At 43.1% G+C, this 15571-nt stretch overlaps 1 protein-coding gene across 3 annotated transcripts in view; it reads left to right on the forward strand.

The window, feature by feature from the left end:
* Positions 1-15571, forward strand: part of MEGF10 (multiple EGF like domains 10) — a 358960-nt gene that overhangs the window by 318401 nt on the left and 24988 nt on the right. For all 3 annotated transcript variants that reach the window (XM_064595846.1, XM_064595847.1, XM_045892029.3), the window contains 2 exons: positions 2236-2338; positions 14706-14852. In XM_064595846.1, the coding sequence (XP_064451916.1) occupies positions 2236-2338; positions 14706-14852 (250 nt within the window). The remainder of the gene's footprint in view (positions 1-2235; positions 2339-14705; positions 14853-15571) is intronic.

A 15571-nucleotide genomic window follows, 5' to 3' on the forward strand; every position in this document is an offset into this window, starting at 1 on the left:
GTGTCCCTGGGGTCAGGCATGCGTGTGTGAACCCAACAAAACTATTAGAAGAACTGAGGTCTTTGAAGTCACATCGGAGATAAGATCAGAAAAGGGATAGACATGGAAATGGGTAGGTAGCTCTGCAAGAATCACTCCCTTCTTCTCCTTCATCTCTGCCCGGGCTCCCCCCCCCCCGCCCCCCCGCCCCCCACCACCCTTCCTGCTGTCTCCGTTCCTACACACCCCTCTCTCCGTGGCAACCGATGGACAGCATTTGTCAAACACCCAGCGTCTGCCTGTCAACTCTCCAAATACTGTATCTCCATTATCATGGAAATCCTCCCATCTCTGGTGGAAAGTGGCAGAGGATTGAAAGAGGGTGGGGACCGGTGTCGCAAAAATGCTCATCGAGGTGGTGAGAGGTTTAGAAACGGCCGTCTGTTAAACACAAGTGTTTCTTGAGTCACAGGAATCTCCAAAGATGTCCCTCGTTCAATGCTGGCTCCACTCCCCTGACCTACTTTGGAGGTAGTCGTGCATACAAATCCCATACCGCGTCCTACTGCAGGCAGAGGTTGCAAATGGGATATGTGTTCTATAGTAACATGCTGATTTCCCTTTCTCCCTCTGAAGCCCTTGGCCCATTTCTTGCCCTCTTTTTCATGACCTTTTCTTCCTCTCTCACTTCTTTCCTCCTGAGCCATTAAGCATTCTCTCAGGGATGTGCGTTCTCTGCCTCCAGGAGAGATGGCAAGATGACACTGTGACCCTCTGACCTGGGCCCCTCGCGGTGGGAGCAGTTTTTCCCCTGGGCTTCCTCCTCATCAAGCACAACCCATTTCCCAACTAGAGAAGATCCCACCCTGGGCTATTCCATGCCCTCCAGACCCGTAGGACAGAGTTCAGTTAGCTTTGCTGCCTCTCATCCACCAGTGAGCAAATTATCAGTCCTCTGCGATGGGCTTGAAGAGCACCTTGCACTCCCAATCAGATGGTAGACAATTCAGTGAAGTCCGATGATGGTTTAAGTGGCTTGTGTGGTGGCAAAGCCCCAGCAAACATTAGTGGGGCGTTAATTTTTTTAAATTTTAGTTAAGTTCTAGTCAAACGATGATGCTGTCAGACACCCTGTTTTATGCTGGTTCTCAGCTTCCTCGCCCTTGGTAACTGCACACCCCCTGAAGGTTTAGAGTGCCCTCCCTCAGTTCGTCAGGACCTGGCATGAAAGGGCAGGGTCACTAAGTGCAGAGCTTTCCATTACCACAGTGTGAATTGATATGAAGGGTCTAGCAAGGCTTCTGTGGCAAACTAAATGATCTCGTCCACAAAGGGGTCTCGTCTCTGCTGGACCAAAACCGATGTGCACGTGAAAATGTTCAGGCCTGGGAACAGACCCGGGAAGGGCGTGTGCCAAAAGTATGCCAGCCTTCCTTGGGATCTCGCATCAGAACGCTCATGTCATTGAGACTTCTTCAGGGAAAGGAAGATACTGACTGGGAAGAGCAGCCGAAGATTTTCACTTCTCCTAAGGATTCTTTGCATCACACTGGCCATTTACAGAAATGAACTTCATTCGATTAGTGCTATGATTTTCTTTTAACTCTAGAGCCTCTTTCTTTATGTGAGTCAAGGGCCTCTCTTTCCATGAACGAGTAGCATGCCTTGTAAGGAATGCTGAACTACTTTATAAAAATCCTTAGGAACAAAAGAAAATTTCTTTTTTTTTTTAAATGTTTTATTTATTTATTCATGAGAGTCAGAGAGAGAGAGAGAGAGAGAGAGAGGCAGAGGCAGAGGGAGAAGCAGGCTCCCCGCCTAGCAGGGAGCCTGATGCAGAACTTGATCCCAGGACCCTGGGATCATGACCCGAGCCGAAGACAGACGCTTAACCATCTGAGCCACCCAGGGCCCCCAAAAGAAAATTTCTTTATGTGCGGTGGTATATGATAAGATACAAAGGATTCTCTTAATTAATGAGCATGTTTGCATATATTTGCATATATGCATATCAGTTGGTCTCTCCGTTCATAGGACCGACCATTATGTCAGACATTTCAACTACAGTCTGAGTGATTTTTAAAACACCCCCTCCTGCATTTGGGGGACTAAGCAGATATGCGAAGAGGGGATTATCATGTGTGTGGCTGAGAGGTGTTTGGGAGGGGAGGGGGTCCTGGATCTGAGGTGGTTGCCTGAGGTCCCTGTCGTCTCTCATTGTGGATTTCCATGACCTCGTCGCTCTCTTCCACACAGGATGGCACGTATGGGCTGAACTGTGCGGAGCGCTGTGACTGTAGCCACGCTGATGGCTGTCACCCCACGACAGGCCACTGCCGCTGCCTCCCGGGATGGTCAGGTGAGCCAGGGACCGCTACTTAAAATGGGAAACATGCCAACTTACACCTAGCCCTGTTCCTTGCTGCTTTAGGGAAACACACACGGGTCACCTTTTCAGAGAAGAAGAAGTGGTAAATCCAATAACAACAGTCACATTTTTACCCAAGAGATACTGCTGCGAGACCTAATTCATCTGGGGATGACTTCTTGTGGAAGCATTCAGGAGCAGTTGTCTTGAGCCTTGACGGAAGGTCCAGCTGTCAGAATTCAGGCCAGTGAGGCGGGGCGGGGGAAGTGTGAATTGATATGAAGGGTCTAGCAAGGCTTCCGTGGCATTTTTGAGCACCGAGGAAAGAATGAGGGAAATAAACCATAAGAACATAACTAAGTTCACCTCGGTGAGGCAAAAATATTCAATATTAATATTAATATGGTTAATATGCAAGTATTAAAGTAGTCATTGCTAGACGTGAAAGTTTTAAAACTTGCTTTTTCTTACAATAATACTTAAGTCATAAAAATTCATAATACGATTGAGTACCAATTTTGTAGCTATAGGGTGGAGGTTTCTCCTTATTTATATGGATTCATGGTTCCAGCTAGGAAGTTTATCAGACTAACAGTGGTCTTGGAAAATGAACCCTGTTTTTGCTCGTGATAAATAGACTTGGGAGAGGGCACTGAATGCCCAAGGCAAATTGGGGTCCTGCTTTTCTGTTTCTTTCATGAAGTCAAGCCTATTCTAAAAAAGCAAAAACAAAACCTTACAAAACGAATGGAATTTTAAATGCTTATTTAGAAAAATTACAAATGGAAATGCACCAAGAAAGTTATTGAACATTGGGATGAGTGGACTGGGTATATTTATGAGCAGTTTCTTCTGAAAGTAAAATAAAAGGTTGACTGCTGATATGCCAATTGAGAGCCAAGTACTGTGGAACTTGGGTGCATGTTAGAGGTGGTTAAATGAACCCAAACTCTCTTTTACAATTCTCATTCATAGTCATTTGTGTATATGTGTGTTTGTGTGTGTATTTGTATATGTTGTATTTGTATCTAAATATATGTGTGTCTATATTCAGAGAAGAGAAGGAGATTTGTAGGACACAACTGTTTTCATACTGATGATGCTTCACTATCTTCCAAAATGGTTTTTTAACTTGTCTTCTAAAAGAGAAACTGGTAGTAATAAGCCAAGCATCCTCTTTAGTGATGGTTCATATTTTGAGAAGGTGGATCTTTTAGAGGAGACTCTTAATACCTCCATGCCAGAGAAGTGACATTTAGGAAATTATGGAGTCAGCGTGGTCTTACCCCTTAGCAAAAATTGTAAAAAGAAGAATGAAGAAATAATAAGTAATGCCTATTGAATGCTTATGGCAGGCTCGCAGCAACTCTGTGAGGTAGAAAATACCATTTTGTCGTTTTTATAGATGAAGAAACTGAGGCACAGACAAGTTGAGTGTCTTGATCAAGGCCCCAGGGTCAGTAAATGTGAGAGACAGGATTTGCACTAATACCCTCCTATTGCGTCTCCAGCTCTCTTCATGACTGCACCCTCTGCCGTACACGGACTTCTTCCAGAACATGCTGGGGGAAAGGGCAGTTGGGCTGAGATTAATTTTGAGCATGGATGAGGACTTCTGAGAATTATATGAGAGGACCGTGGTGATAAGTGCTGATAATCAGCACCTTCTTCATATATGTGCACGTGTGTGTGTATGTGTATGTCTATATGTGTGTGTATACACACCTAGGGAGAGAGAGAGAGAGAGAGTATATATGCATATGTTCATATGTATGCATTTATATAGAGAGAGACAGAGGCAGAGACAGAGACAGGAAGATATACCATAGAATTCACCTATTTAAATTGTATAATCCTGTGGTTTTTAGTATAGTCAAAGAATTATACAACCATCATCACTACCATTTTTAGAAGATTTTCATCATCATAAAGAAACTGCAGTAAGACTTACTATCAGTTATTCTCCATTTACCCCCAACTCACCACTAGGCAAACTCCACCTCCCCACCCTAGGCAACCACTAATCTACTTTCTGTCTCTATAGATTTACCTATTCTGATATTGTATGGATTCATGCAATATGAGGTCTTTGGCTACTGGCTTCCTTCTCTTGGTTTGTTTTCAAGGTTCATTCCTACTGGAGCGTATATCAGTACTTCATTCCTTTTGACTGGTGACAAATATTCCATGGTATGGGTAGACCACATTTTATTTGCACATTCGCCAGTTGATGGACATTTGGGTTGTTTCCACTTTTTGGCTATTTTGAAAAATGCTGTTAAGAACATTCATGTACAGGTTTTTGTGTGAATGTGTATGTTTGGTATATAAGTTAGGGATGGAATTGCTGGGTTGTGTGATAACTCTAAGTTTAACCTTTTAAAGAATTGCTACACTGTTCTCCAAAGCAGTTATACCATTTTCCATTCCCACCAATAATGTGTGAGGTGTCTGTCTCCTCACTAAAAATTTTTATTTTCTGTTTTTTTGGTTCTAGCCATCCAAGTGATGTGAAATGTTATTTCATGAGTTTTTGATTTGCATTCTCCTAATAAATGACGATGTTAAGTGTCTTTTGTATTTAGTTCGGCCATCTGTGTATATTTTTCCAGCCATCTGTATGTCTGATATCTATTCAGATACTTTGCTCATTTTTTAATTGGGTCATTTTGTGTTTTTATAATTGAATTGTAATATTTCTTTATGTATTTTATATCTATGTTCCTTATCAGATGTATGATTTGCAAATATTTTTTCCCATTCTGTTTGTTACTTTTTCACTCTCTTCATGATGTCTGTTTCTGCAGAAAAGTTTTTATTTTGACGGAGTTTAAAAAGTTTTTTTCTTTTGTTGCTTGTGTTTTTGGTGTCAAATCTATGAAACCATTGGCTAGTCCACAGTGACAAAGATTTTTACCTGTGTATTCTTCTAAGCATTTTATAGTTTTAGATTTTACATGTAGGTCTTCAATCCATTTTGAGTTTGGTTTTATATATGGTGTGAGGTAAGGGTCCAAATTCATTCTTTTGCATGCTGATATCCATCTCCATCTGTTCCAGCATCATGTGTTGAAAAGATCATTCATCCCCCTCCCTTCCCATCACCTGTGTTGTCTTGATACCTTTGCCAAAAATCAACTGACCATAAGTGGGAGAGCACTTATGTCTGGACTCTCACTTCTGTTCCACTGATCTATATCCTTATGCCAGTACCATACTGTTTTGATTACTCTAGCTTTGTAGAAAGTTTTGAAATGTGGGAAGTGTGAGTCCTTCAACTTTGGTCTTCTTCTTCAAGATCGTTTGGGCTATCCTGGGTCCCTTGAACTTCTATATGAATTTTAGGGTCAGCATATCAATTCCTGTGAAGAAACAAGGTAGATTTAATAAGGAATGAGTCTATAGATCAATATGGGGAGTACTGCTAACTTGACAATACATGTCTTCATATCCTTGAACAGAAAATGTCATCAGTGACCTCTTTAGCGGTGTCTCTCGGTCCTTTGGAATTTGTTGAGAGCTGCTTTGGCTTCTGACAGGAGTAAACTGAGATGAACTGTCATGTGCTTGATTTCTAGTGTCTGAGAGCTACCTTGGGAAACAGACCAAGGCTGGGGTAATGGACTTTATTTTCTGTCAATAGGAGTTACCCACAGACACAAGGACTCTCTTGCCCTCTAGTTTCTCCTTGACTTGCAAAAGCTAAGATAACTCTGACCTCACAGTGTGAAACTCCACCTCCCCATGTTTCCATGTGGCTCTCAGTTACTAAATGTTAAAACCACATCACGCTAAGAGTAAACTGGATTTTGTGACTTCCCTAGCGTGCTTGGACTCCTTAAATAAAATGACCAGTACCAAGTTCTCCGTGACCACAATGAAGTGAAATAGCATTTTGAACCCCCTGGCAAATTCAGAACTTTTCTAACAGAGAAGCCCTATTGTTTGTTTTGGACCATGCCCCACCAAATCTCCTCTTGTTTTCTGAATACAGAGGAAATGTGAGGTGTTCCTGAACACACCAGTCACTGCTCAAGTATCTACCTGCCTTGGTGATTTAGAGCCAGACTGTGAAAGACATACTCGTATCTACACGAGAAAAGCAGGAGATACGATTTGGCCTGAAGCCAGCCAGAAAATGTGTTTGTTGCATTCCACAGTCTGGGTCATGGGGTAAGACAAATGATCCCATCTGGCCTGAGACCTATGGAGCTCCTGCGGGAATGCACACAGCATAATCTTGTAACACTCTGTCCATCTGTGACTGGTCTGTTTCTCCAAAGGGGAAAAACTCTGCTGCTTCATGCTGCTCTCTACTTATTACCCTACTGTCTCTTTGCTTCGTGGCCCCATTGTCTCGTTTCTCTGGGTCTTCTGTGGAGGCTGTTGACCTTTGAGGATCTAAGACTGCCCTGAGACTTTTTTTTTTTTTTTAGAGAAATCATCCCCCACATTCACAGTACACACTAGGTATATGCAAACGTACATAGAGGAAAAGAAGGTTACGAACGTTCCAAAAAGCACCCTACAATTGGACCAAGAATTGGTTCATTTTCCCAGGAGGAAAGAAGAGTAGATTCTGTGTTATTTATGTAGAGCACCATTTCTTTGTCCACATTGGATAGACTCATAATTTTTCATCAACAAACTTGTTTTTGAGGAAGTACCTTGTGAGAATCTTTCTCAATATAAAGAAAGCCTTGCTTTTCATTTGGATACCAGATGCAGGGCCAGATAAATAGCATGAGTATTGGGGAAGTAAAGGATTCTGTTTCCTCTCCTCCCTGTTGCTGAGAGTGCTCTAGGTGAAATGTTAAGTATCACTGGACGGGGTGATAGTGTGTGGGGTAACGGTGAAGTTTTAGTGTTGTCTAACACAGGGACCTGGGCTCTTCCCTTGACCAAATCAGTAAGAAGGCACAGAGTCACCAACAACACCAACAATCCTAGGTCATGGAGGACAGTGTTGGTGGGGGGGGGCGGGGAGGCTCATCAGGCCTCTGGGTTTAGAGCCAGAGGTAAAGGTGGGGAGAGCTTTATTCCTCTTTACAAAGAAAATGACACACCTAAATTGAGGAAACCATCTGCTAACCTGATATACCAAGGAAATCAGCTTGTGTTCTTACTGTGGGGCTCATTACCACTCCTCATGATTTCACCCTCTTTTCTAACATTGGACTGTCTTTTTCTCCTAAAGGAACTGAGACTCTATTGCTATCATTGACCGTTCCATTTTACCTGGTTCTAAAACAGGTTTTCAAAAGGTGCTGCCATACAGATTACCCAAAGCAAAAGTTGCATCTGATATCCTAGAAACTATTTCCAAAAGAAATGTTCCATTAAAAAAAAGACATGCACTTTTATTATATATAGTTATTTAAAACCTTACTATATGGATGTTTTTAGCCTGTCGACTACTTTATCAAAAAGAGGCAGATTGCAGTTAAAAAAAATTGGGGGGGGGGAATGAAACACCATCCAAAATATAGGCTGCATCCTGGGCTCCTTCTCCCACACCTCTCCACCCGTACACGAGTCCACACGCATGCACCCACACACACATGCACACTGCTATAAAATGAGACTGGCTTTTCAAAATGGTTATTCTAAAGTCCCAGATGTCAATGAAATGGAATTAGTTGTGGGGGGGGGGGGGGCGGGGCGGGGTGTATTTCCAGAGTAGTAAAAGGAATATGCTTTATAAAGCATTTTCCCAAAACAGTAGAAACATGCTGACTTTCTTTCTTCCTTTCTGCCCTGCCTTCAGCCAGCCAGAACACCTCTTCACTGAGCATTAGAGCTAAGCAAGATCTCATTCCAGCTGTGTGGGAACAGATGCCATCTTCAGCCTGGTTCCCAGCCCTGGCTAAGATCACTGTCACCTGGGAACTTTTGTAACTTGTGTATTCCCTGTCCCCACCCCCCACCTACCGAATGACAATCTGGAGGGTGAGTGAGGAGAGGAGTGGAGCCAGTGCCAGCCCATAAAGCACCTTTTGTGCAAATTTGAAGAAGGCTTGGAAATCCTTCAGGTTGCACTTCTTGGCAGGTTGAGGGCAAGCTGGATTTCTGCCCTCCCTTAGCCCGCGGCCTGGGGCTCTTGTGCAGTATACAACCTGCACAACCTTACGTGGTGTCCTCATTTGTCTTTTCAAAAGTTGCACCGGTGGCCCATGCAGTTACCAGTCTGTAGGTTGGCCTCTGCTATGCCTTTTTACTCTGGTTATTGAAGATGTGGGGGGTCCTAGGGAGCATTTCCATGACAGAAGCCTTGTAACCAGTGCCAGAAGTCTTAGGGATGCACTCATACAAGGGAAAAAAAAAAAAACGTTAAATGTTAAACTAAGAGAAAAGAGATTAGGAAACCAAATCAACCTCTAGGGGTGGTGGGAAAGAGAGAAGAACTAGCAACCATGGATGAGGGTAAGCAGGGGCAAGAATAGGGAGAGCAATGGGGTGCTTCTCTGAGTCCAGCCAGGAGGGGGGAGGTGTTAGAAGGAGGAAAGCCTGCAGGCAAGTTTCTGAGAAGAGCCAGCTTTTCTGCTCTTCCCAGCAAGCACAGCCTGCAGTGGTCCCAGCCCCTCTCCCAAGGGACAGCCCCCTCTGTGCATTTCCCCAACAGTCCCAAGTTGGACCAGGTAAGCAAGTGAACTGCTACTGTAGGTACTCATCTGTCCCAAAGTGATCTCTCATGTGGTTTAGTGATGCCTGAATTGTTATAGTAAGGGAGGACCTACCTTTCTTTGTGCAGTGACATAAAAGTACAAATTCAAGTGCAAATGAGCTTTAATTAACATGCGTGCACCCAATCAACCAGGGTATTGGAGGGTGGACAACATTCATGCAGGAGCCCATGTGGGTCTGTCTATGAGATTTTGTGGGGAGGGAGTTCTGCAAAAGCAGAATGCGGGGTCCGTGAGGTGAGGGCAGAGGAAGGGGCTTGTGTTCCGAAAAGAAAGCCTGCAGAAACAACCAGAGCTCCCCGAGTTCTCCATCTGCCTAGCAGTCTGTTCTGTTTGCTTTTATCCAGGCCCGGACTGAGGCAGGCCATGCTCTCTGGTGCTCTTGTCTTGCAGCTGCAAATGCAAACGTCGATGATTTGTATGACTTATCAAGACTTTTTTTTTTCAACTTGGTCATCGCTAGAAAGCAGATCCACTTTTTAATCCATCTTTAAAATTCATAGCATCCAAATAGAAGGATTTAGCCACCATTTGTTGAGTGTCTCCCAAGTTGGGTGCAGCCACAGTGCTGGGTGGTGCCTGGAACGTGGGTGAAGCGTTGCCAGCCCCTGGCCTGCAGAAGCTCATGTCCTCTCAGGGCGGACCCTGAATGGGCACAGGGGGATACGCCAGTGAATACCATCTCTACGCCAACAGTAAGCAGCTGCTTTGTTAGCAAGAGGATTAGAAAAGCAGAAAAAGTATTATGATTCTATACTGTGGTTCTTCTCTTCTATAATCATCAAGCCCAATTATTATTAACAAATCTCTCTCTTCGCTCTAATATATGTTTAATAGCTTGTTGCTCAGGAACCAGACACTGAATTGAAATCACGTCCTCCGTTCACTAATGCCCCCAAAGATTGCAGAAGGAATATGAACAATTAGCAAGACGAGGAGTTTGGGTTCTATCTCTGAGAGGGAGAAGTAATGACACCCCAGATGATTTATTTTACCGTATTCATGCAATCACAAATGCCTAGTGAATGCTGGTTTCACATTGAGGCTGCTGGCATAATGCATCAGGCATGAAATGCATGAACATTTCTTTAGAGCTGCTTAGCTGAAGTTTATCACGATCATTCAGCCATTGCCTAGCAACTTGGGAAGGCTATCAAAGAACTCTTTGTCCTCAGTCCTGGCAAAAACAGTCCCTCACAGATCGCCTTATCAGCGTTAGAACGTTTATCAGGAAAAAAAGCTTCCATTGAACCAGAGATCCCCTCAAATTTAAAGATACCCCCTTCCCATTTTGTCCCCTCTTCCAAATGTGTTAGGGAGTTGCTTCCTGAAGTAATTCCTATTAGAACCTTTATGTGTTCTTTGGTAAACATTCCAAAAGAATTTCTTCAAGATGCCTCCATAATTCTTCTATTGCTTTATAATCTGGGCTAGCATTAAAAAACACAGACCTGAGCTCATGAAGGTATATCTTCTCCAAAATCTGTAAGGCAGACATTTCTACACCCTTAGATGGGAAGGGTCACCATTTTAGGCACACAAAATAGAAATATGCTGGGTTCCCTGGTTTGCATGTGCTTCTCGTCACTTCTTTCAGGAAAGAGAGAATTATATGGTTGCTCCATCCAGTTGGAAAATGGTTCTGAATATCGTGTTGGAAAGAGAGACTGTGCTTATTGATACATTCAACAAATCTTTAACACCCTCCATGTGCTAGGCACTGTAGTGAGCAAAACCCCCAACTCTCTTTCAGGGAGCTGACAGAATTCATTCATTACCCTGTGTGGAATGTGGGGGGGGCGGGGAGCAGGTATAGATTTTTCATGTCCATTCTCTCTTGCATTACTCTGGAATTTATCCTCTTTGCATTCCAACTGCCAACGACTTAGTTTAAGACTGTCATGTTTATCTTTTTTTTTTTTTTTTTTTACCTGCATAACCTACAACAGCCACCCACACAGGTCTCTCTTCCAGGCTCATTCTCCTCATACTGGCTTCTGCCCTCCTGCCAACCACAAATTTAACTATGTGCTTCTCCTACTTAATTGTCCATTTGGTCCCTGTCACCCCCAAGGGGGAAGCTCACACTCCACAGCATGGCGTTCTTGGCTTCCTTTACGTACCACGACCTGGCTGCCCAAAGACCTGTCCTGTTCTTCCCAACCCCAGTTTTAGCTGTCCTCAACTTGCCTGTACTTCTTTGGACATCTGAGTCTCACACCCACCATTCCATTAGCTTGGAACCCTTGTCCACCTTCACAAGCTATTTCCTGTTCTGACTCTGATCCCCAGACAGAGTTAGGGGTGCTTATTCCTGGGCCGTTATCATTCTACAGTTAGAGGTCTTTCTTAGAGAACCTATCACCAGTAAGCCAGTAGCCGCTGGACTTCTTGAATGTTGATTAAGTTGAATTCTTTTTTCTGTCTTTGATTAAAACAGGAAACAGCAAAATGTCTTGTAGGACTCCAGCCGAGTTTGCAAAGATTGGGGCGAAATCAGTGGAAATAATTTAAGAATAACACACACACTAAAAAAAAAATGGTTAAAGCAAACTTATAATGCCCTATCCTGAAAAAAATTGTTCTGCAGGGTTAGCCTTACACAGAGGTCACATCAGTAACCATATACCTAGTGTAATCTAGAGAAGCGATTATCCAGTTACCCACTCTCTGACCCTCACTGCCTGGTATTTCACAATTAGAGATTTATTTCTTAGGCTCCTCACATGCTTATTTCCTTAAAATATAAGTATTCTCTGGAGAAGGTAACAACTCAATAATAATCAATTTATCTCATCTCTTCTTGACTCTAAGAGGAAGGGAAAGATAACAGCTCCCCCCACAGAGCTCTGAAGGGGAGGAGTAGCAATAGGAGAAAATGGGACAGCAAGAGGAAAAAATGCAGCTTCATACTTTATGTTTGTCTACAAATAGATTAAGCATTAATATCTGAAAAATGATGACTCATTTTAACTGATGGTAGAGAAAAAGAAGAGGGATTGAATTTTTAGGGGAAGTTGGTAATAGAATTATTATAATTTACTCTTTAAAGAAAGACTTATTTGCAATCCTGAAATAAAAGATCTTTAAAAGTAAGCTTGGTTCAGCTGAAATATGCTTATACGATTGGAAACAGAAGATTTGATAGATGATCTCTAGAATTCCTTGTGATTCTCTGGAAATGAAATCATGGGTAAATCATGTGAAACAAGCATATCATTGTAATGGATCTCTTTGCTATATCATGGGCCCTGTTACTCTAGGAAAATTACCTCGATAAAGTTGATTATGACAGATGGTTATGTTATCCAGTTGGACAAACCTATTAGGGAGGACGAGTCAGATATGAAATAAAGGATCACTTTATTCAGATTTGCCAATCTGCCCTGGAGTCATTTTTCTTAACATGCTCTGATTGAGAATGTGCTAAGTCATATATAAATGATGATAATCTATAATGTAAAAAAGCAGCAGATAATTTTGACCTAAAGTGTGCTCCATTCCAACTTCACTGCATTTATTTAATGCGAAGGAGAGATTTGGCAAGAAGCTAATAACCAAATCACCATGAATGGCTAAATCTCCCCTTCCTCAAGCTCCCACCCCACAAGAATGTGCCAAAAATGAGGACTAATTTTCAGGATGATTTTCAGATGAACTCAGCTTCCACGTCTCCAAAATCCTAACTGGGATTTGCATGAATGGCTCTAAACCCAAATGGCCAGGGTTGTCTGAGTATCTGTGAAGCGGGTGTCCCCATCTTAGCTGCCATTAAATAGGAGTCCTGGCTCGTGGTCAGAGCTCAGGACCTGAATTTGAACAGAGTGAAGCCTGTCACAAGTTACCCTTGTTGATACTTCCTTCAGACTCACTAAACAAAATTTAGGTTTGCAGCCTCCTTTTGAAGTGGTTTATTCCTCAGTATGTTGGATGCTCTGCCTTGTATAGGTACCAGCCAAAACACCAGATACAACTCTATAGCTGGTGGATCACATTTGGTGAGCATAGCATTTGAATGCCATTCCACTTACCTTTTCAAAAGAGGGTTTAAAAAAAAAAAAAGATCATATGTTCGTGAACTCAAGAAAAAAAAATCACAGTAGGCCATAATTCTGTATTTTATTCTGTAGGGAATCCTTAAACCCAGGTCAGTTTATAACAGGTCTGATCTCCTCCTTCTGCCAGTAGCACAAGCTCAAATAATCGTCTATTGTTGGCTCAAGCTAGACACAATGAGGTCTGTGCGCTTTCATGCCTACTTAACAGCCTTTACCAAGTGCGAGACTTTCGGGAGGAGAAAACCGGGAACAGTCAAAAGCAGAGTTACAGCTCAGCAGAAATGACACTGGACCAATCAGCCATGTTCACGTTATGGTTTGGGGCTGCTCCTGTTTTAAGGTTTGGGCCATAGAAGCAAAAACTGTAATACAAAACATGCCTTTCTCAGCTTCCTTGGTGCTGGGTGGTGACAGCGTTCTGGAATCCCTGAGTGTGTGCGTGCTTGTTCTTCCTGTGTTTTCCCTTGGTCCGAAGCCAGCCGTCGCCAGTTCACTACCAATTACAACTCATTGCTTCTCAATGCAGAGAGCATGTCTTTGAGTTGCGGAGAATTCTGACTTACAAGAAAGAGGTGCCTGTTGTATTTCAAAAGCAAACTTACCAAAGAGACTTCTGTTGACCTCAAAAAAAACCTGGTTTTATTTTTATTTTTGTGACTTTGTTTTTTCCCTTATGTTTTCTTTAGGCATTTGTTCATTCACGACCAGCTCTAGAGTTTCTGTTCCCGGGGTGAGAGTTAAAAACCTACATATAGTATCCTAATAATCAATAACTTAGACAACAGCTATAAATAACATCAGTTGTGATATTCTGCCTTTATCTGCCCCGTGTCAGATGAAATTTTTAAAGAGGAATTTACTGGCACCAAGGAGTGTATCTTCCCATGCTATACAATGTATCATCAAAATGTTTTAAGGTGGTGTCTGCTCCAGGGCGAAGGTTGTCTTTACGTAAAACAATTTAACCACTTTTTACTCCTCTTTATCTTTTTACGCTTTGTTCATTTCTCTGTAAAGATAAAGGATGGTGGTGGGGGGGAGAAGGAAATTGCTGAGGGCTCAATGATAAAATATTTTTTGATAAATTTTGCCTTTAATAGAAAGAGCCTTTGGGCTTCCCATTTGCTCCCTCCATCTAAAAAAAGGAAAATCAGTATAACAAAGGTGTTGTGTTTTTTTTTTAAAGATTTTATTTATTTATTCATGAGAGACAGAGAGAGAGACAGAGGCAGAGGGAGAAGCAGGCTCCCCGTGGAGCAGGGAGCCCGATGCGGGACTCGATCCCAGGACCCTGGGATCATGACCTGAGCCGAAGGCAGAGGCTCAACCGACTGAGCCACCCAGGCGTCCCTAACAAAGGTGTTTTATTCCTGCTCTTTTATGACTCCATGGAAAACCATCCTGGGATTATTTTAATGTTATGGTGACACAATACATGATTACACCACATATGATGATGTACTGACGTCTGTAAGTGAATTTTAAACCTTACGCCATCTCCGCTCACTGTTGCCTGGGATCACTCAGCTTGGGGACCATGACCGTGGTCCTCGTCTGGGACTTCGCATCCCAGAGGCGCTGCCTCTCAGTCAGCCTTGCTCGTGTGCATTGTTTCAGGCATCCACTGTGACAGCGTGTGTGCTGAGGGGCGCTGGGGCCCCAACTGCTCTCTGCCCTGCTACTGTAAAAACGGGGCTTCGTGCTCCCCGGACGACGGCATCTGTGAGTGTGCGCCAGGGTTCCGAGGCACCACTTGTCAGAGAAGTAAGTATCTCATGAGGGGGAGATGTCTGCCTTCCCTTCTCAGGCACCGTCCACCCCTCAGCGCATGGTGCTGTTCTGTTGCAGTCGAGGGCAGAGGATACTAGGTCTCCCTGTCCCTTGCGGAGCTGTCCTGGATAGCACTGCCCCAAGAGCTTTATTCATTCCAACCTGCAGGACGAGCCTAACAGATGGGGCTTTAGCCGTTCCTTCTCAGGAATGATTTCGATGCCTCCCTGGCATCATCGTCAGGATAGGTCTCTTGATCCTGCCTTAAATCTTACAAATGGTGTTCCAGAAATCCATTGACCTGTGAATATTTGATTCAGCAGTTTTGGCATTGGCCTTACCTCAATTACCAGAAGTCAACATCAGCCAAACCTTGCGGCAAATCCTACATCCTGCTAGTAGTCTTCCAGCCGGTGCTGTGGGGAAAATAGCACTGTGGAGGTAAAAATGGGGGCTGGTGACATGGGCCAATAGGACTTTGAAGTTAGGAAGGGATCCAGAAGATTTTACTAAATTTTTCAGTAAATGTAATCAAGAAAAGAGTACATGACTATAAGATATCTTATCCTAATTTTTAAATGACTTTTTTTTTTTTTCATTAAAAGCCCTATGCATTCATCTTGTATTTAAATCTGAGGAACGGCTTGAGAAGGACCTAATTATGTAGGCTTTGTTGCTTGATCCCCTTTCAATCACCATGATTTATCTGGACC

Source organism: Mirounga angustirostris, unplaced genomic scaffold, assembly GCF_029215605.1.
Source record: "Mirounga angustirostris isolate CCGP_5_RB_7025 unplaced genomic scaffold, mMirAng1.0.hap1 SCAF_7, whole genome shotgun sequence".
Lineage (NCBI taxonomy): Eukaryota > Metazoa > Chordata > Mammalia > Carnivora > Phocidae > Mirounga > Mirounga angustirostris.